Below are 20,740 nucleotides of genomic sequence, written 5' to 3' on the forward strand. Positions count from 1 at the left end.
ATGCAGCAGGACACAGAACATTACATAACATTACATAACCCAGTGTAGTACCAGTGTAGTTGTTTGAAAAATAAATATCCAAATAACCCTGCCTGAACATCTTTAACTAATACAGCCACAAATTGAATTTGTGAGTGAGACTGTTTCCTGGTAAGGCATAATTTGTGGGAACATGTGCTGCTACTGCAAGGGGAGTAGGTGGGGGTATGTATGTTTGCTTTGTTATACCAATTCCCCATGTGCTTAAGTTTATTCCTCTATTGTTTCAGGTAAGAATTCTTAAGTTATAACATTATGAGATCCAGATGTTCCCTTTATTATTGATTATGGTATAAGAGCAGCACAGATTTTCAGTGACATAAAACAGATACAATATATTACTGTACTGTAAATGCTTTATTATCCGCAGGAGATAATGTGTGCATTATGTTACAAGACCAGGATCTGTTAGTTTAACACGGGTATTATTAACCAATTCTATGTCAGCTTTGTTGTCAGGATAGGCTACAACAGTATAATTTGTAGAATAATTGTGCAGACTTGCCAACTTTAAGGATCTCCCCTGCAGGAGATCTGGGTGCCGAGTGCGGGAAGTGTCAACGCTTGAATAACATCATCGAGGCTCCACACCCAAATGCCATGATTCGCAGGGGAAGAGCCAGGATTACCTGATTTGCTGTGAATCGCAGCATTAAGTCCCACCCACTTCACTAGGGATGCGGGAGAAAGCACTGTTCTCCCATAGAATTCGGGAGAACTAGAAATTCATGAATCCCTGGACATTCCGGGAGACTAGGCAACTATGTGATTGTGGTGTATGTTATCAAAATTGCTTGATATTACAGTATCATAGAAAGATAGTAAATATGTTTATTTGTAAATGGTTAGAGGTGTTCTTTGTTTTGCAATAGTTCCCCATGCACAGCATTTTAATTTGCTCCTATATGGTTTCAGCCACTTGCAATAAAGGTAATACATTTTCTTACCCACCCCTTGTACCTAAATGTATTCTTCACGTGTGCAGCATTACAGTTGTGCGCAAAAGTGTGTGCACCTCTGGACAGACTGCATGTTGCACAACCTCTGCAGTGCACACACTTGAACATGAGTTTAGATAATATTTCTATGCATTTTAATTAGAGATGGGCGGGTCCGGTTCTCCGAGAACCGAACCCACCCGAACTTTGGGTATCCGAGTACCGAGCTGAGCAGCTCGGTACTCTCCCGCCCATTCCGAATCCAAATCGAGGCCGAACGTCATTGTGACGTTGTCGGGACTCGGTTCTCGCGATACTTCAACTTTATAAATACACGCCTCCACAGCAATCCATCGCCATTTGACAGAGGGAGAGAGCAGGGTGTAGTCATAGGCTAATTAGAGCAGGGACAGAGAATACAATATTGTTCTTGCAATTGCTCTAACCAAAATCGCTAGTGCAGAGAGGAGGATAGAGGTTTATTATTTTTTCTTCATATTTGGCACTCCCCAGCGCTTTTGGGGTGTCCCCCATAATTGTGCATTAATATTTCTGGCTGTCAAAAGTCATATCTGTCAGCAGTATCTACTAAATAATTTGTAGCACACCTCAGTGCTTTTGGGGTGTCCTCCCTAATTGTGCATTAATATTTCTGGCTGTCAAAAGTCATATCTATCAGCAGTATCTACTAAATAATTTGTAGCACTCCTCAGTGCTTTTGGGGTGTCCTCCCTAATTGTGCATTAATATTTCTGGCTGTCAAAAGTCATATCTGTCAGCAGTATCTACTAAATAATTTGTAGCACACCTCAGTGCTTTTGGGGTGTCCTCCCTAATTGTGCATTAATATTTCTGGCTGTCAAAAGTCATATCTGTCAGCAGTATCTACTAAATAATTTTTAGCACTCCTCAGTGTTTTTGGGGTGTCCTCCCTAATTGTGCATTAATATTTCTGGCTGTCAAAAGTCATATCTGTCAGCAGTATCTACTAAATAATTTTTAGCACTCCTCAGTGTTTTTGGGGTGTCCTCCCTAATTGTGCATTAATATTTCTGGCTGTCAAAAGTCATATCTGTCAGCAGTATCTACTAAATAATTTTTAGCACTCCTCAGTGTTTTTGGGGTGTCCTCCCTAATTGTGCATTAATATTTCTGGCTGTCAAAAGTCATATCTGTCAGCAGTATCTACTAAATAATTTTTAGCACTCCTCAGTGTTTTTGGGGTGTCCTCCCTAATTGTGCATTAATATTTCTGGCTGTCAAAAGTCATATCTGTCAGCAGTATCTACTAAATAATTTTTAGCACTCCTCAGTGTTTTTGGGGTGTCCTCCCTAATTGTGCATTAATATTTCTGGCTGTCAAAAGTCATATCTGTCAGCAGTATCTACTAAATAATTTTTAGCACTCCTCAGTGTTTTTGGGGTGTCCTCCCTAATTGTGCATTAATATTTCTGGCTGTCAAAAGTCATATCTTTCAGCAGTATCTACTAAATAATTTTTAGCACTCCCCAGTGGTTTGCGCTCAGAATGGATTCAAAGCAGTCCACATATGATCTGAATGAGCAACCAGGTTCTGTCACCAGTCCTGATGTTAGTGTTCCCAGTACGTCATCTGGCCAAGGCGATGTCAAACAACAGAGTGTTTTCAAATTAGTGCAAAAAACAAAAAACAAAAAAAAATTTACTGTATTGAAGCGAAAAAGAAGTGTAACTGAGCAAAAGTTAAGTGACGATGAAAAAAAAATTGCAAGCATGCCATTCTACACACGCAGTGGCAAAGAGAGAATGAGGCCTTCACCTTTGGCTATTAGTGGCAGATCCCAAAAAGTTACCCAGCCTACAATTGGTGCACAACTACTGTTACGCGTCAAAGCCGAGCTGCAAGATAACAGTGAGGCATTACAGGAGAATATTTGCTCTGATTCACAAATGACAACAATCCCTGTGGAGAGTCCATCCAACAGTGGGATGTCTAATCGTGAGCATTCTGCTGATGTGTGCCTTAATAGCCAGAGTGTAGCCGGTGATACCCAAATTGAGGATGCCACTTTGGAATTAGAAGAGGATGAGGGGGAGATTTGTGTAGGCGACGGGGGCGCTAATGATGATGTTGATGATTATGATGCAGACAGATACCAAATTGCTTTTCTCAATTTCTATTTATATTCTAGATTATATAACGGCTGAATAGTTTTCTATTTTACTCCTAGTGGAGAGAGGATCTGATGCAGACAGATACCAAACTGCCTTTGTCCATTTCAATTTATATTGTACAGTATATAACGGCTGAATTTATTAGTATTTTATACAAGTGGAGGGGGGCCTAGAGAGACAGAAACCAAACTGGCTTTCTCCATGTCAATTAATATTGTACAGTCTATAACGGCTGGATTTTTTTGTATTTTATACAAGTGGAGGGGGGCCTAGAGAGACAGAAACCAAACTGTCTTTCTCCATGTCAATTAATATTGTACAGTCTATAATGGCTGAATTTTTTAGTATTTTATACAAGTGGAGGGGGGCCTAGAGAGACAGAAACCAAACTGGCTTTCTCCATGTCAATTAATATTGTACAGTCTATAATGGCTGAATTTTTTGGTATTTTATACAAGTGGAGGGGGCCCTTGAGAGACAGAAACCAAACTGGCTTTTTCCATTTCTTTACATATTTAACTATAAGTGTAGGGTGTAATATACATTCAAAGACGATGGCTGCATTGCCAATATGCATAGATGGAGAGGAAGACAATCTGTTTTGTGTGTAGAATAGGCCTACCAACGGAGAATTAAACTGTTTTTTTGGATGATTTATTACCTCAACAATTAGATTACTTGTCTCTAAAACAGTTGGAGCACTAAATTGGGTTAATTTAGGCCCAAAAACATGGATTTTCCAAAAAAATAGCAAAACAAAACCAAACAAAACCAAAACCAAAACCAAAACACGCAATGGCAGTTTTGCAAAACCAAAACCAAAACACGACGGTAATCCAGATCCAAAACCGAATCCAAAACCAAAACACGGGGGTCAGTGACCATCTCTAATTTTAATGCACAATTACTATTTATTTGCTGAATTTACCAGATTGAAAAAAATAAACCAGTGAATGTGGCATATGCAAAAGTTTGGGCACCATTCTAGTTGATTCATTAGGACATTTTAGATTTGATATATTCATTAGGCCTTACATTAACACAAAGTGAAAATGTAGTATAATTAAAGCGCTCCTCCCGAGCTGCCTAATCCGTATATATAGGATTCCACTTAATCCAAAATGTAAAGTATTTTATAAAGTTTATACGTACATTGGCACTCACGGATGTATACATAGATGGTGGAGGAAATATTCTCTTGCATTCCCCCAATTAGAACAATTCACATGTAAGATATAAAATACAAAAATGCATAATATCTAATATATATAAGCTTAGCGGCGTGTGTTAGTGTGTGTGTGTGTGGAAAAAACTATTTTCTCAGAAAGGGGTCATCCAATTGACCTGAAATTTGGTATACTGACATTATTTGACAAAATAATTATATTAGTGAAGTCAGTTAACTTCCATTATCCCCCTCTTCCCCCCGTGGGAGGGGTAGTAAAGGCTAAATTTACCAGTTGAGGGCTCAAACTCTTGACCGTGTGGGTATTTATTTACCAGAGCCTGTGTTTGGTCATGGACAATTGTATGTCGCATTTTCACGAGTACGGAGAAGCAGTGATGTGAAAGTGCAGGTTATGAATACTGCCCTTCAAGGAAGACTGATTGAGCACAGCGATAAGGTGTTTATCAGAAACGTTGTGTATCGAGAGGTTTTAGAACAGTAAGACGAGGGAGATTAAGGATGTGGCGATGAAAATGAAGGATGAGGTGATGGAGAAGAATGATGAGGTGGTGACGTGGACAAAACCACGTTAAAAAAGGGCGCTTATGTCGGGAAGTAACGCTCTTCCCCTGAGGAGGCCTGGCCTAGCCCCAAATGCATGACAAGAACCTTTTTAACACTTTAAGTAGCTTAATTTGACTAGAATGCATGAGTATCATGCACGGGTTAACTTGTAGTGTAATATGTTCATAAAATCTTTTGACTTCCACCACAATGGAGAATCACAGAAATATCCCAATGATGGTAAAGGATTTTCAATTACCACCAGTGAAGAAGGGTTAATAGTTCATCAATTATGTGTCTTGTACCTCTTTCTCCCTTCCAGTCTATATGCTTACAAAATGCCTTCTTTCACATATGTCTCACACTTTATCCTCCACGTGGATGATAGATATAAATGATGTCCATTCGCATCAGTACCATGAAAAATGGAAAGAAAACTCTAGTGCATTACCTCTTTTTTTTAAATCAGGTAAAACTTTATTGCATTTTTTTTTTTTTCCTTTTCTTAACATTTAAACAACAAAAAAGCCCAAAACATTAGGCTAATCCCCCAACTATACCCCATACAGTGATACAAGTATTGACAAGTATTCATACACCATGCAATCAGAAAAAGCAAAAAACATTGACATTCACATTTCCAAGCAAAGATATGCATATTTTCAAGATATAATGAGATAATGGTACAACTTTGATAATACAAAATACAATCGTTGACCTTAATAACATAATAGGCGGCTGGATGTCTGCCCCGAGCTTTATATTAGGAGAGCTCCACCTCCCTCAATCCCTCCGTGACATAAGGGGATATCCTCCACCTATACCATATTCTTTCATACTTATCCACTAGGTTCCTGCTGGTATACATGAACCTTTCATGGCCGACTGTATCATTAACAAGGTCGATCCAGCTATTCAAAGTCGGACCTTCTGGTGCCATCCACTTCCTAGCTATCACTACCTTTGCCAACATAAGCAACGTGTTGATAAGCAATCTAATAAGTCTACAGGTTTTTTTGTTCAAGCCTAAACCGAATATACAGAGTTTTGGAGTCAAGGCTACCACTCCCACCTCCAATCTTTTAATACAATCCTCCACCTCTCCCCAAAAGGATGAAACCAATGGACACTCCCAGAGCATATGCCAAAAGTCCCCTTTCTCACTCCTACACTTGGGACACAACACCTTCTGACCACCACTGAACTTAGAAAGCCGAAGAGGGGTGATATACGCTCTGTGTAACAGAAAAAACTGAACTTGGCGAAATCTTGTTGATGCAGTGACCTCCTTTGGGCTACATATCACTATATCCCATGCCTTATCACTAAGACGCCCCAGATCACCCTCCCACCTGCATCGCAGCTCCGGCAAGCCCCCTTCACCAGATCCTTCCACCAATATTGAATACAAAAATGAAATTTTCCGCTTTTGGCCCAACCTTGACAGTTGCACCCTTAAGGAATCTGCACTAAAGCTTGGGATAGCTCCCCGAAACTGCGAGGCCAGAGCATGTCTTAACTGCAAATATCTATAAAAGTACCCCCTAGGTAGTTCATGTAATCTCTGAAGTTGCTCAAATGAATATAATATACCATTTTCATACAGTTGTCCAATATGTGTTATATTGTAGTTTCGCCAAGCTCCAGCTCCCTCCATCTTAGTCAGTTCTCCAAAATCCAAATTATCCCATAGTGGAGTGCACGGATCCAGATCCAATCCACCTCCAATCTGGGATGACAATCTCCAAACCTTCATGGCCTGTATTAATAAAGAGGGGTCCCTCCCAACTTTTCTTCCGGCCAGAAGAAACTGTACACGTGTATGACTAGATCCTGTCACAGAGACCAAAAAATCATGCAAGTCTAGACCCAGCCTCGACCTAAACCATACCTCAATATGTTTTAACTGGGAGGCAAAATAGTAAAGCCGTAGATTCGGCAAAGCCAAGCCCCCCGACCCTCGAGAACGATATAAAGTAGTAAGCTTAACTCTTGCTCTCTTGCCTGCCCACACCAAAGAAGCCATGAGACGTTCAATGTAACGGAGTGTACATGGGGGATATAGACCGGCGACTGCTGCAAAACATACAAAACCTTTGGTTGAATTATCATTTTGACCAGATTAATTCTACCTGTGACCGACAATGGCAGCTGCTTCCACACCCCAATCCAGCTCTTAAGATAATCAATCTGAGGCTGGGCATTACGCTGAATATATTGACCCATATCACTAGAAATCCAGATACCAAGATATTTAAAAACCGGAGTCCATTTAAGAGGAGTCTGCAAAACTTGGCCCATAGGGCAGGTTCTCCTAATCGGGGTTACACTAGATTTATCCCAGTTAATCAAAAGTCCCAAGTATCTACCGAACACCGAGACCACATGAAGTAAGTTTGGCAACGATTTATCAGGATATGACAAAAGAAGCAGCATATCATCTGCATAAAGGGCAATCTTGTCCGTCCTGCACCCCATCCTTAACCCAGTAATATCTGACTGCATTCTTACCACACATGCCAATGGCTCTATGGCCATGGCAAACAGAGCAGGGGACAGAGGGCATCCCTGTCTGGTACCTCTGCCCATAACAAACTGACGGGACACAAAGCCATTTACACAGACTCTAGCTGTAGGGCAAGAGTACAAAAGTCTGATCCACTGAATAAAAAATGGTCCAAACCCAAATTTCAACAGCACCGCCCACAGGTACCTCCACTCCACAGAGTCAAAGGCCCTAGCAGCATCTAAAGACACCACCACCGCCTCCTCCTCCGCAGGATGGGGCAACTGCAAATGACAAAAAAGCCTACGCAGATTTATAGCCGTAGATTTTCCCGGCATAAAGCCAGTTTGATCAGTATGCACTATCTCACTGATCACCCGGTTCAACCGTGTCGCCAAAATTTTTGCTAAAATCTTAATATCCGTTGCCAGTAACGATATCGGTCTGTATGATTCTGGAAGCAAGGGATCCTTTCCCGTTTTAGGGATAAGAACTATAAGGGCTTCAGACATAGATGGAAACACCCCCCCCCCCCCCCCCCCTGATCTCTAAAGCTTGTAAACATGTCTTTCAAGCGAGGCACAAAGAACCCCAGATGTTTCTTATACAACTCTATGGGCATCCCATCTATGCCAGGAGCCCTGCCATTTGGAAACGAGGATATCGCAGCTACAATCTCCTCATCAGAAATTGACAGGTCCAAACTTTCTCTACCATCTATGCTCAATTCGGGTATGAAAACAGCCGCCAGATACGTGTCTAAATCAAAATCTGAGTACTCAGCTCTTGACACATAAGCATCTTTGAAATATATATAGAAAACATCACTAATCTCTTCAGTCAAGGTATGCACAACACTCAAAGTATCAGTAATCCCCGCCACTACAGCCGCCGCCCTTTCAGACCTAGCTAGATAAGCTAAAAACCTACCACACTTATCCGCTTTAAAGTATTGAGTGTGCCTAGCAAATAGCAACTTACGCCTTAATTTATCTAGCAAATAATCCGACCATTCTCTCTGTACTGTTAACCAAGCCATCCTATCAGAAGCCTCGCGGGAGAAGAGATATACTTCCTCCAACCTCACAACCTCTTTTTCCAATCTATCACCTTTCAACCTAGACTCTCTCTTGAAACAGTTAATGCTTCTAATTAAGGAGCCTCTTAAAAAAGCCTTAAATGAATCCCAGACGAGAGGCAGAGCTGCTGTGTCCACATTAGTAGCAAAGTACTCTTCCCATTGGGATTCTAAAGTATTTCCATCCTGTAATAATGTCAACCAAAAGGGGTTAAGCCTCCAGAATGCTTGACCTCGAGAAACATTAAGTTCAACTGTTAATATCAATGGAGAATGATCTGAAATCCCCCTTGGCAAATATGCAACATAAGAGACAGCGGGCAGTAGTTCTCTCGATACAAGTCCTAGATCAATTCGGGAGAAAGCATTATATGAAGTGGAAAAACAGGAGAAACAAACCTCTGTCGGATGCCTCAGACGCCACACATCCACCAAACCCACGGTTTCTTAAGGGCCAACACTTTACCTCCCACTAAATGGGTTTCAGTTAAACATATAACATCTGCCTCATACTTTTTCATTTGGGATATGACCAAAGACCGTTTAATTTTATCATTTAGGCCACGAACATTCCAAGTCAGGATTTTAATAGACCCCCTATTCATCTTCCCAGTCGCCATAACACAAAGGAATACACATGAGACATTTCCACATAAAGATCAACCCCCTCCAGCCCAGGCAGACACAAAATAGTCAATCTCATCTTCCAGAAGTATTTGCATAAAGATAAAGTACCACACCTATCACTGTATTGAGAAACCCTACCCCTCCCTACCCTATTTAACCAACCCCCCTCACCGTATATCCACCCCCAACTTAGACATACCTGGATCCCCTTATGACTATCCCACATCCCCCTAAACAGCGCACACACCTATCCCCGCACAATTATGGAAATACACGTATGCACTGAAAAAAAGGAGAGGGAGACCGCAACCCTTGAAGCAAGGGGAGCTCCCCAGCCCACAAATTCACCCTATTACTCCTCTATTCCTCCATACCCAACCAATCAATTAGCACCAACCATAAGATCCAACAGTTTCAAATCATATCACCTTATAGGTAACCTTATCATAAGCAACCAAATACCTACAGTATTAATCACAGCATTTTAGTTATATATAAACATAAATCAGGTGATATACATTAACGAAGCAAGTTTCCAACATTATAACTATCAAAGGCACACAGTCTTTAATAGCGCCATCTCAGTTCTTGGAGCGCGCCTCAGACAATTTAACTATCTGGGACATACAAATTCTAACATCATCATTTCAGTCCAGGAGATCAATACGTCACCAAAGGTATCTTCAATCCGGACGGGGGCCTCCAGGAGCTCTCCTATCCAACCAGATAGTCGCCTCTGACGGAGATCCAAAGAAATGAGTGGTCCCATCTGCAACCACATGCAATCGAGCCCGGGAAAAGCATAGCATACGGCAACTGCATCTCACGAAGGCGACGCCTCACCTGTATAAACTGAGCTCTGCTCTTTTGTACATCCACGAGAAGTCAGGAAATACAGCCACTCTTTGATTTTGATACATTAAGGGGCCCTTGGTCCGGGCCAGGCGTACAATAGCATCCCGGTCTTTATAGTGTAGCATTTTAGCAATAAATGTGCACGGTTGCGCACCCGGAGGCGGCCTCTGAACTGGAATCCGATGCGCCCTCTCCACCGCAAACTGGGCCGTAAACTCCTCTTTACCGAATGCCTGGATCATCCAATTCTCCAGAAATGTCTCCGGGGCGTCACCTTCTGCCTTTTCAGGGAGACCCACCAGCCGAACATTACTGCGACTGAGGCTGCCCTCCATATCTGACATTTTTTGTCTAACCGACACCATCTGAGCTTCCAGTCCAGCAACTTTCTGTGGCAAAGGAACTGTAGTATCCTCTAATATGGAGATGCGTGCCTCTGTCTCCGACACGCTCACGGATCTTTTGAAAATCCTGCCACATCAATGACAGATCAACCTGCACCTCTCCAATTTTATCCATTACCTTCTTTTCAGATGCAGCAATGGCTTTCAGGACTTCCTGAAGAGTAGAATCAGCAGGCGTCTCTGCATCTTTGGGAGACTGGGGTGCCTGCACTTCAGACGCAGGAGCTCCTCCCGCAACTGTAGCAGAGTTAGAACGTGCATACTTTTCCAGCCTGCTAGCCGCAGGAACATTTGTAGAGTGTTTACCCATAATGACACCCCTCTTATGAATAGCAATGGGTGTAGTATAGGGCTGTATACAGATTACTGGGTCAACCGAAGTGTATATATTCAGGAATTAGCAGCCCACTGTACTCTCTCCACTTCATCAAATCATGCACTCCGTACTCCCTCACCAGCAGGCTCTAGTACTTAGCAAATTTCAGGCACTCACAACTGCAGCAGCATGGAGTCATACACAAGCCCTCTCTCCTGACATGCTCCTTCCCAAGATGGCGCCGCGGGGCGTACAATGGCAGGAATACCCGCTTCAGTATGTCTCCTTCACCACCAGCCTCCTGATGCCCGCTACTTCCCCACTCCTCAGTGGACCAGCCAGATGCCACACTCTCCGTTGCAGACACCTCCGACACTGACAGAGGGCCAGGTAAGTTAAACTCAGCTGTCAACACTGGAGGATATTTAGTTCGGATATTTGGGCTGAGGAGCTCAGACACACGCGACCTACTCCATTTCTCACCAGGCCACGCCCCTAGTGCATTACCTCTTTAATTAAAAATGATATTGAACAAGGAATAAAAACATTCATAATACATGATCATAAAAACCCATTAATTAAGGTATCTTTCCTTTTGTTGATATGACCAGCCACAATCCGGAACCGTCTAGATCTGTCCGCCAACGCGTTTCTACTCCTCCTGGAGTCTTATTCAAGGCAAGATTTGTGTATCCTCCCTCTTTGCCTCTTTATACCCTACTGTTCCAATGCTGAGATCGTGAGGCAGCGAACCCGGAATTAACATACTAAAACGAGGCTGTTTTCTAATCATATCGAGGCTTAGTTGTGGAATTGAATTAATTAAGGCAATTTCAAAGTTTAATAAGTACTCTGACCCTTCTAACCTCTTAGGATTATGTCCCTACTCTCAACAATCATGGGTTCCTCTAACCAGCTGACTGCAGGAACTGCTGACAATCTAAACACTTCCAGCTGGACGCTTACACTGTAAGAAACATCCTTAAGAAATGGAAGTCGAGGCAAGATTTAAAATACCTAGAAAACTATTTGAAGAAAACTGCTCTTAAACTGGACAGATGTTCTTGGCAAAACTACAGATAAATACTGACTGATCGGGTGCCCAAACCTTAGCACTTGCCACATTCACTGTTTAAGTGTGTTTGTCAATATCTTAAATCAGCAAATGGCTGTTGTGTAGAAATATGCTATGTTTGTACCCTTTAGGTTGTGTTAACTTCTTTTCAATTATATATTCGGAGAAATTGCAATTGAGCAGGCACACCCAAACCATAATATTGTCATATAATGGCTTCACTTGCTCTTTTATCACCCACATATCAAAATCTCAAATACATATTATGGGGCATCAATTCACATGCCTCACAGTGGTGAGAAAAGCACCTTCCTCCCATGTACATCAATTAACATGCTGGCTCTGCAGTGCATTTTACTAAACATATATGCTCCCTCCTTTAAAAATATGAGAGTTGTGAGTATATACAATTTTTTGATGTGAGAATGACACTTGCGGCCTCTTGTGCTGTGCTGGTGGCTCTTAAATGACCCTCGTGCCTTAAAGATAAGTGTTTAAAATACAATGACATTAATTTCCGATCAAGTCTGATAGTTTTAGGTCATGCTGAGGATGCAGTTAGAGTGCAGCGCGTGTGTATAACACAAACACAAATTGTTGTTCTTGATGTTTAACAGTCAGGTATTATAGTTGCCATTAGCAATGCATTGTGTACAGCAGATTGATTCCTTTGATGATTTCAACATACATTACAATGTCTGGGACAATGTCAGGAGTGATATCAATTCTCGTTTACAGACCCCGTAGGACAAGCAGTCACTGTAATTCAGTAAGTAGCATTTTATGTATTCCTGTCAAGAATACTCTGAAAATTGTTGCTTGACTTCTGACCCTAGATGTAGTTCATACGTGTGTGTATATAAATAGCTGTGTGTATCCCTTACGTGTCTAGGATCCAGCATTGAGTCCTTAATCTCTCATAATCCTTGTTTATCAATGGAGTGAGCAGGTGGTGTCTTTGTCAGGAAGCTGGCTTTACGCATTGTGTGATGTCACATTAAAGGGGGGGTGAGACGATCACACACAGGTATATATCCAGCTCAGACTTTTCTAGACGTCTCCAGATCTTTAACATATGCAGCAAGTATCACCTGTCTATACATTTACACAGCTAGACCAGCATGAAGATTACATTACATGTGAGGTGAGTCAAAGCAGATTCACAAGTTTGCACTTAACGTGTGTGTGCGTGTGTGTCTTCAAATGAATTTGAACCGGACGGCACAGTGTTGCATTGAAGTGATTTGCAGTACTAGGGGGCAGTCGGTGATGTATATTACAGAGTTACTCTTAATTATTGTTTAATACTTAAATTATGTAACATTGGAAGTTACCTGCAGAGAAACCAATTTCAGGTCTTATGGACACGTAATCATCTGCTCAAAGAAACCCGATTGTAAATGTATCAAGCTGCTAGTTTCCAGGGGGTTTATTTAAAAAGTGGAGATGTTGCCTATAGCAACCAATCAGAGTCTACCTATCATTTTTTAGAATGCACTAAATAAATGACAGCTAGAATCTGATTGGTTGCTATAGGCAACATCACCACTTTTCAAACCTGCCGTAAACTCTCAGCTTGATACATTTACCCCCTGGAGTGTTTTTCATTTTGTAGAGACTGTTTTTTTGATGCAGCAACCCTGATCTTCTTATGTCTCTTCCTTCAGTGTGCCGGCTCTCCCTGTGAAGAACCTAAATGGAACAGGCCCTGTACACCCAGCACTGGCCGGTGAGTAACATACAGGCTGCATGAATTGTGGCAGCTTAGAAACAATGGGCCCAGTGCGGGAAACAGGTTGGGATTTCTAACATCCAAACCAAAAAATAATAAAAGATGTTATAATACTATGGCATTAGGGGAAAATTATGGAATATAAATTGTAATCACATGAAAACCTTGGTCCAGTGATGTCTTGGTTAAAAGATGCATTGTTGTTTAATATCTTGTGAAAAGTAATAATTATCTAGACCTCAGTATGAGATTCAATGACCTGTCAATATATGGTTAGCATCTGTAGGTGGGAAGGAGCTAGTAGTAAATATTTTTAAAACACTTTGCAAAGTCAAGATATTAAATGAAAAGAAAATATGTAATTTTATTGTCTTGTTCCATCAAACCAGAGGTTGTGAAATAAGTTAAAATGTGGACTAACCTGCACGCGATAGTAATCAGCCTAATGTGATTGGTTAGATTACTATCTCTGCAAAGCCTTTTAGCAGAAGCCATGTAAAGTATGTAAATCCAAACAAGATTTACCATGTCATGGTAAGTTTTTAATCCTGGTGCATAATGCAGTGCCATACTGGTATTTTTAGCTCTAGTGATAACGTGTAACAAACATTTCTGATCAGAAGGAAACTGCCATGTAGGATTAGTCGTTAATAAGAATATAGAATAATGAATGGGATTGCAGTGTGCACTTATATTGTACATAAATAACCCCTTTCTTCTTCTCCCAGGTATGACTGGTATTCTGATGTGCGCGGCTGGATTGCCTGTTTGCCTAACTAGAGCTCCTAAACCTATACTGCACCCTCCTCCTGTCAGCAAAGAGGATATCAAACCGGTCAGCGGCATCAGCGGCATATGTCGAAAAACCAAGAAAAAGCATCTGAAGAAAAGTATGGGAAAAATTAAAATGGCAAAAAATGTTGCCGGGAGTTTAATTGAGAAATGTTGTGCATATTGGCCAAAAAGATATATATAGACAGTTCAAATCAAAATATAAAATGTACCTGTTGACAGGGATTGGCGATGAGTGCACTGTCCATATTAAAGTCCGGCTAAAGGACATGGAGTATTAATTCCAATATACTATAAACACTCCCACTACCATTCTCTACCCTGCTAGTAGAAATGCCATAAGAACTGTACAGAAGGGAAAACATATCTTCTAAACCATAATACTATGTTTCACTTGGTTGTTAGATTTCAATTTCCAAAATGTGCCATAAGCTGAAACCACATCAGACTACTCTGTACTAATAGACAGTTTCATGACTTGTCTAGCAGATGTGGCAGTCAGCATCAATTGCGCTTTGGCAGATTACATCTTCAGAGACATATTCATACACATAAAAAGAATACCATTTTAACTGCCAAAACTTAGAGGTTTCTTCCTTTTGAAATACAGCTTTAAAAAACTTGTTTTAACCTATAACTGTATGAATAGCCCATCTAAAAGCTTCTGCCCACTGCTGATTAACACTAATGTGTTATATGTAGCAAAAAACATTTGATACTGTGTTAAGTTCCTTTATTTTATCTTTTGTTGAACATTTTTAGTAATCTCAATTCTAGTTCGAATTATTTTATTTTTCAATTCTTTATGGAGTCAATTAAGAAATTCTGTGAGAGAAGTTACCCCCAATAGCCTTCCTCCCTGAGCTTATATTAAGTGTCTTTTAAACAACTTGTTATATTGATTGGTATATTGGGCAGCACGGTGGCTCAGTGGTTAGGACTTCTGCCACAGGGGTCATGAATTTTATTCCCGACCATGGCCTTATCTGTGAGGAGTTTGTATGTTCTCCCTGAGTTTGCGTGGGTTTCCTCCAGGTGCTCCGGTTTCCTCCAACACTCCAAAAACATACTAGTAGGTTAATTGGCTGATATTTAATTGATCTTAGTGTTTCTCTGTCTGTGTGCTCCAATCGGGCAGGGACTGATGCGAGTTCTCTGTACAGCTGCGGAATTAGTGGTGCTATATAATAGTTGATGACGATGATGATGATGATTCACAGTTGTTCCTTAGTGGATAAGTTTCTCATCCAGCTGTGTAGTTCAGTTGAGTCTTCTCTCATATCGCTGTGATAAAATAATAAGTTCAGATATTATATAAATAATGTTTGCAGTTAGATTTAGGGGTCTATATATTATGCCTTTATTTTCCTTAAATCACAAGGAAATGGCTGTTTTGCATGATTATGGCAACTAATAGTATTGGGACTTTTTAACAATATGCTATAGTTAACAATATTGAAGCTATCTCCTGCTTTAACCAAACGAACGCTCAGTACTGCAGTCCTCATACTTTTCTATGGGGACTGTGAACTGGGGTGAATTTACAAGCTGCAAAATGCGTAGATGAAGGAAAATGGCGTTAGCAGCTAAAGTCTATGGGCACTGTAACGCAAATGCGATGGGTAGAGGGATCTTTTTGGGTCAAATTATTGGCACATGTGCTGTTAGGTCAGCAGGAGGACAGAATGAGAATGCTTACATTTACTAAATGTAATTTTCTTAGCACAGGGCAGCTGTTATCGGAGGGCCTTTCCCTGCATCTTAAGGATCATAAATAGACCCAAAAATACCTCTCTTATAGATGCGATCAGCGGGGATAAAAGATGCTTCTTTACAGATCAAAAATGTGCTCTAACATAAATAAGCCCCTTCGTGTTCTTTCCTGGGATGTACAGTGCATAGTGTTTGCAGTACCTGCGTTTTGGTTTAGCATAAGAATAGCTATACTCCTGTTATGATTGGCTTGTGAATAGTATATAAAAATAAAACAGCTCTTTTAGGAAGCAACTGAAACAGAAGTGCTGCAAGAACAGAAAAAATGTATTGATCTAGGAGTTGGGTGTTGATCAAGAAGAAAGTAGAGAGGTTTGATGCCTGCCCGCAGGAGCTCGTGGTAAGAGTGATAGGAGGCACATGGTAAGAGATTGTTGAATCAGTAAGTCAGGGTGAAAAAGGTAGATGTTGTTGTACTTGTTGGTACTAATGATTTATCTACCAGTGATCTTGGAACAGTGCAGATAGTATGACAGGAAAGGACCATGGTAAGGTAATGTCTTCAGAATCTGTGCTTGTTCATAGGATTGATTTAAAAATGGTGCAAAGAGAAGGGTTTGGATTTGTCAGTGATGACAACAGGGAAGAGAGATCCTTAATGAGGAGTGATGCATTGTGCTGGTGGTTATTTAAACCAGTTATGGGGTCAGCCCAAACAAATGTTACAATCTTCTGCCCTCCTGAAGATTATGAAAAGTGTAGTAGTAATAGTGGCAAATAAAGGAAAATTAGTATGATTTTAACTGGAACATATTGTAGTCATTCAAGGTAATACACAGTAGGAAAGAAGGGTGGATGAGTTTAGGGTTGCGACATATTTGGTTAACTCTAGGAATTGGTGAGAGAGAAGTTTTTAAAATATGAACCACTTAGAGTAATAGACAACCAGGAGAAGATGATAAATAGGAGGAATCGGTGAGATGTCAGTGAAAGGTGCATTCATAAATAAAGGTGATTTCAATATGCCTGATGTAGACTGGAAGCTGCTAATTGCTAAATCAGCCAGGAGTATTGACAGTCTGGATTGGTTATGTGAGGAATCTCTCAAGCAATTATTTTGCTTGAGAAACAATCCTAGTTTTAGTTCTCACCAATGGAGATGTGACTCTAAGAGAAAACTTGAGGTCTAGTGACCATTGGTGATGGTGAATCCTGTTTTACTTGCTGCCCACAAAAATAAAAGTTTTAGGTATTAGAAAAACTGACTTTAGTCAAATGAGTAATTATTTCTGTAGATCTCTGACAGGATGGACAGGTGGAGTGCTGGAACAGTGGAATTAACCAAAATATGCTTTATTAAATATAACTGTGTTTTGTGCCAAATATGTTCGCAAAAGGAAAAGAAAACCAATATAGTTCTCAATGGAAGTGGTAGCTGTTGTAAATGCATTTAAAAGATATATACAGAACCAGAGAAGGATAAAAAAAGCATATAAAGCTGGTATAATAGAGTTTAAAAGAAACACTGTAAAATGTACTAAAGTGCTAAAAGAAGAAAGTTTAAAACATTATTTAGATACATAAGAGTGTTCTGTACTTACTAGAGAGAAGTCAAAAGGGTACAGTATACATACTACTTTAACTCCCAAAATTCAAAGTAGATAAGTCAATGGGTCCAAGTGGAATACATCCCATTGAAACTAAGAACTAAGAGTAGTGCTTGCAGCACCATTACCCAACTTATGTAATTACTGGAAAATAGCATATGTAGTTCCTCTACACACAAAAAAAAGGAAGTGGGGAATAAAAGTATAACTAAAGTCCTGTGAGTCTCATTTCAGTCATAAGGAAATTAATGTAATCACTTAATAAAACATAAAATTGTTGACTATGTCAAACCAATGACGTTATGCTTTTCCTGCTGGAAGATCATGTCAGACAAATCTAGTGGACTTTTTAACATGCTAATTAAAAAGATAGATCAGGGTGTATCACTGGATATAACTTATTTAGATTTTAGCAAGGCATTTGATATGCATGCTACAATATATTAATACAGAAACTGGAAAAACTTATGTGAAGTGCTGGTAACCAGTAGAGTATCTCGGGGATCGGTCCTGGATCATGTTTTGTTTAATGTATTCATGAGTGATATTACTTGTGGTCTACAAAGGAAAGCAAATCATTTTACAGATGATATAAGGATTTGTTACCGGGTTGACACCCCAGAATGGATAAATAAAATGCCTAGAGATTTAAAGCAAATTGTATTTATTAAAATATATTTCTACAACATGGGGCACTCCATGGAATTGGAGGAAGACTAAAAGGCAACATAAGGAGGTTATTTCTTACAGAAAGAGTGATATGTCCATGGAATAGTCCCCCAGCAGTTGTGGTGATGACTCATACAGTACAGTAATTGAAAAATTAATCTGACATTATATTGCTTTTGTTAAGACTTTGATCTAAAAAAAGAAAAAAATGTAGTATAGACTACATAGACCTGTAGATTCATTTCTGCCATTAAATTTTATGTATCCATATGTGCTCATTGTTATAACCTTCCCAGACTCAGTAGACAGCGGGCTGCAGTGAGCATTAATGCGTGGGCCCGATAGTATTTTTAATTAATACCCCTGTCTAGAACGCCGTCTCCTCCTAGAGATGATCCATGCTATGCCAAGTAATTATATATTTCTTGTATAGAGTGAGCATGCAGTGAGCTGAATGAGAATTATATATGGAAAATGAAGGTACTAAACTCATCCCTCTGAACCCTCTAGGCAAAAACCCAGAAGAGGTAGTGCGAAGATATATACAGAAAGTAAAATCCCCGCCAGATGAGGTAAGTGGAACAGCAAAGGATGTACACATCTATGTTCCAGGATTACAATATGTCTGATTGCTACATGGCAGAAAATAATTTATTCACTAAGTGTAATTTACAAACCACAAAATGTGCGGAACCACAGTTCTTCTGTATGTGTGCAAGTGCGCCTAGTTGTCTCCTAAGTGCATTTCAAGGTGCAAGCATATTTCATGGTTTTTCCCAGTAAAAGCAGTCTGCACCTAGTTTGGCAGGATTGTAGAAGCTCGTTGTGGAAACAGTAATTTCAAAATCCAACCAACTACCACTTTAAGACCACCCTTTATTCATTTAAACTTTTGTTTTTCTCCTAGCATAATTCTGTGTAGCCTTACTTATATGTTAAGTTATTGAGCGTGAGGGGACAAGGTGCTGTCTTTTTTCAATTATACTTTTATGTGTTTGAAGTGCTTTATTACATTGCACCTAGAAATGTGCTCTCGCGCAAGTCCAACCGGAAGGTTGAAAAGTGCGTGTCACTATAAGAACAGGTAGGAACGCCAATCTCCGGGTCCAGAGAAGTAAATTATGCAGGCAAAAATGACACCTGTAAATGTACCATCTTTACCTTCTTATCTCATTTAAATAATCTTGTCCCAAAAACTATATATCTTCCCTACAACAGCATGTTCATATGGTGTCATAAAGGAGCATCTTACACTGTTGCAGTTTGTAAAATGACCCTCACTGTCTATGACTATATGTCCATATTTAGTATCATTGTTCTATTACGGGGTCTTGAGTTTTTAAAGCCATATAAGTAGAAAGGTAAAAACAACTTACACAACACGGGTAAGTAGCTGCCATATATCCTTTACTGTGGGATAAAGCTCCATGTTAAATCAAACTTATTGACAGACCTCACTGTCAGAGAAGCGATTACCTCATTGCCTGTAACCATTTCGGGATTTTCTTCTGCGTTTTTAGGACTGCACAATCTGCATGGAACGACTGGTCACTGCATCTGGTTATGAAGGAGTCCTCAGTCACAAAGGGATCCGCCCTGACCTGGTTGGGAAGCTGGGGAAGTGCAACCATATGTACCATGTTCTGTGCCTGGTGGCCATGTATAACAACGGCAACAGGGTAAGTGGGGACAAAATACTAGTAGTTTATGTATGTAGATATTCCACTGCTTTTGTGCATAGAAAGTAGAACACCGTTGCTCATTTAGGACCTGTCTCAGTAGCTATAAACACAGACATTTATGCATTTTACTTATGTTTTCATGCATATAAGCTAGGTTGCCGGGTGTTTGTACAGAAGCAGGTGCAACTGCTGTAGGCAAATATTTCTAGTGCATGATTTACAACAATAGAGTTTTTACAGATCTGTATTCTAATCGTTTATCATTTTGCATCTTTTCTCTTACCAGGATGGCAGCATGCAGTGTCCTACCTGTAAAGCAATTTATGGGGAGAAAACGGGCACACAGCCTCCAGGGAAGATGGAGTTCCACGTCATCCCTCACTCACTTCCAGGATATCCTGAATATAAGACTATCCGCATAGTGTATGATATTCCAAGTGGAATGCAGGTATAAACCAGTTTACAGTCCAAAAATAATTAAATTATTTGTAATAAAGTCTCTGGGCACTGTTAAATATTATTTCTATTGCCAGGGACCTGAGCATCCCAATCCAGGGAGGAAGTTCACAGCTCGTGGATTCCCACGTCACTGTTACTTGCCAGATAACGAGAAAGGAAGGAAGGTGAGAACTATAAAAAAAAAAAAAAATACTTGTAGCTTGATCTTCCCACTGCTCATATCCACCTTGGTGGTGTCACAGGGGCATCTTCACTAAATCAACAAAATAACTGTTAGAATCTGCTTAACCATTTTTCTGCCACATTTTGTTTAAACATACAATGGCAGAAGGTTATCCATGGCTGAATTTAGTGTAAAATA

At 40.2% G+C, this 20,740-nt stretch overlaps 1 protein-coding gene across 4 annotated transcripts in view; it reads left to right on the forward strand.

The window, feature by feature from the left end:
* DTX1 (deltex E3 ubiquitin ligase 1) overlaps nt 1-20,740 on the forward strand; it is a 62,176-nt gene that overhangs the window by 40,769 nt on the left and 667 nt on the right. For all 4 annotated transcript variants that reach the window (XM_075213694.1, XM_075213712.1, XM_075213703.1 and 1 more), the window contains exons 4-9: nt 13,393-13,454; nt 14,186-14,347; nt 18,749-18,810; nt 19,759-19,917; nt 20,207-20,368; nt 20,454-20,543. In XM_075213694.1, coding sequence (XP_075069795.1) covers nt 13,393-13,454; nt 14,186-14,347; nt 18,749-18,810; nt 19,759-19,917; nt 20,207-20,368; nt 20,454-20,543 — 697 coding nt within the window. The remainder of the gene's footprint in view (nt 1-13,392; nt 13,455-14,185; nt 14,348-18,748; nt 18,811-19,758; nt 19,918-20,206; nt 20,369-20,453; nt 20,544-20,740) is intronic.

This window comes from Mixophyes fleayi, chromosome 1, assembly GCF_038048845.1.
Source record: "Mixophyes fleayi isolate aMixFle1 chromosome 1, aMixFle1.hap1, whole genome shotgun sequence".
Lineage (NCBI taxonomy): Eukaryota > Metazoa > Chordata > Amphibia > Anura > Limnodynastidae > Mixophyes > Mixophyes fleayi.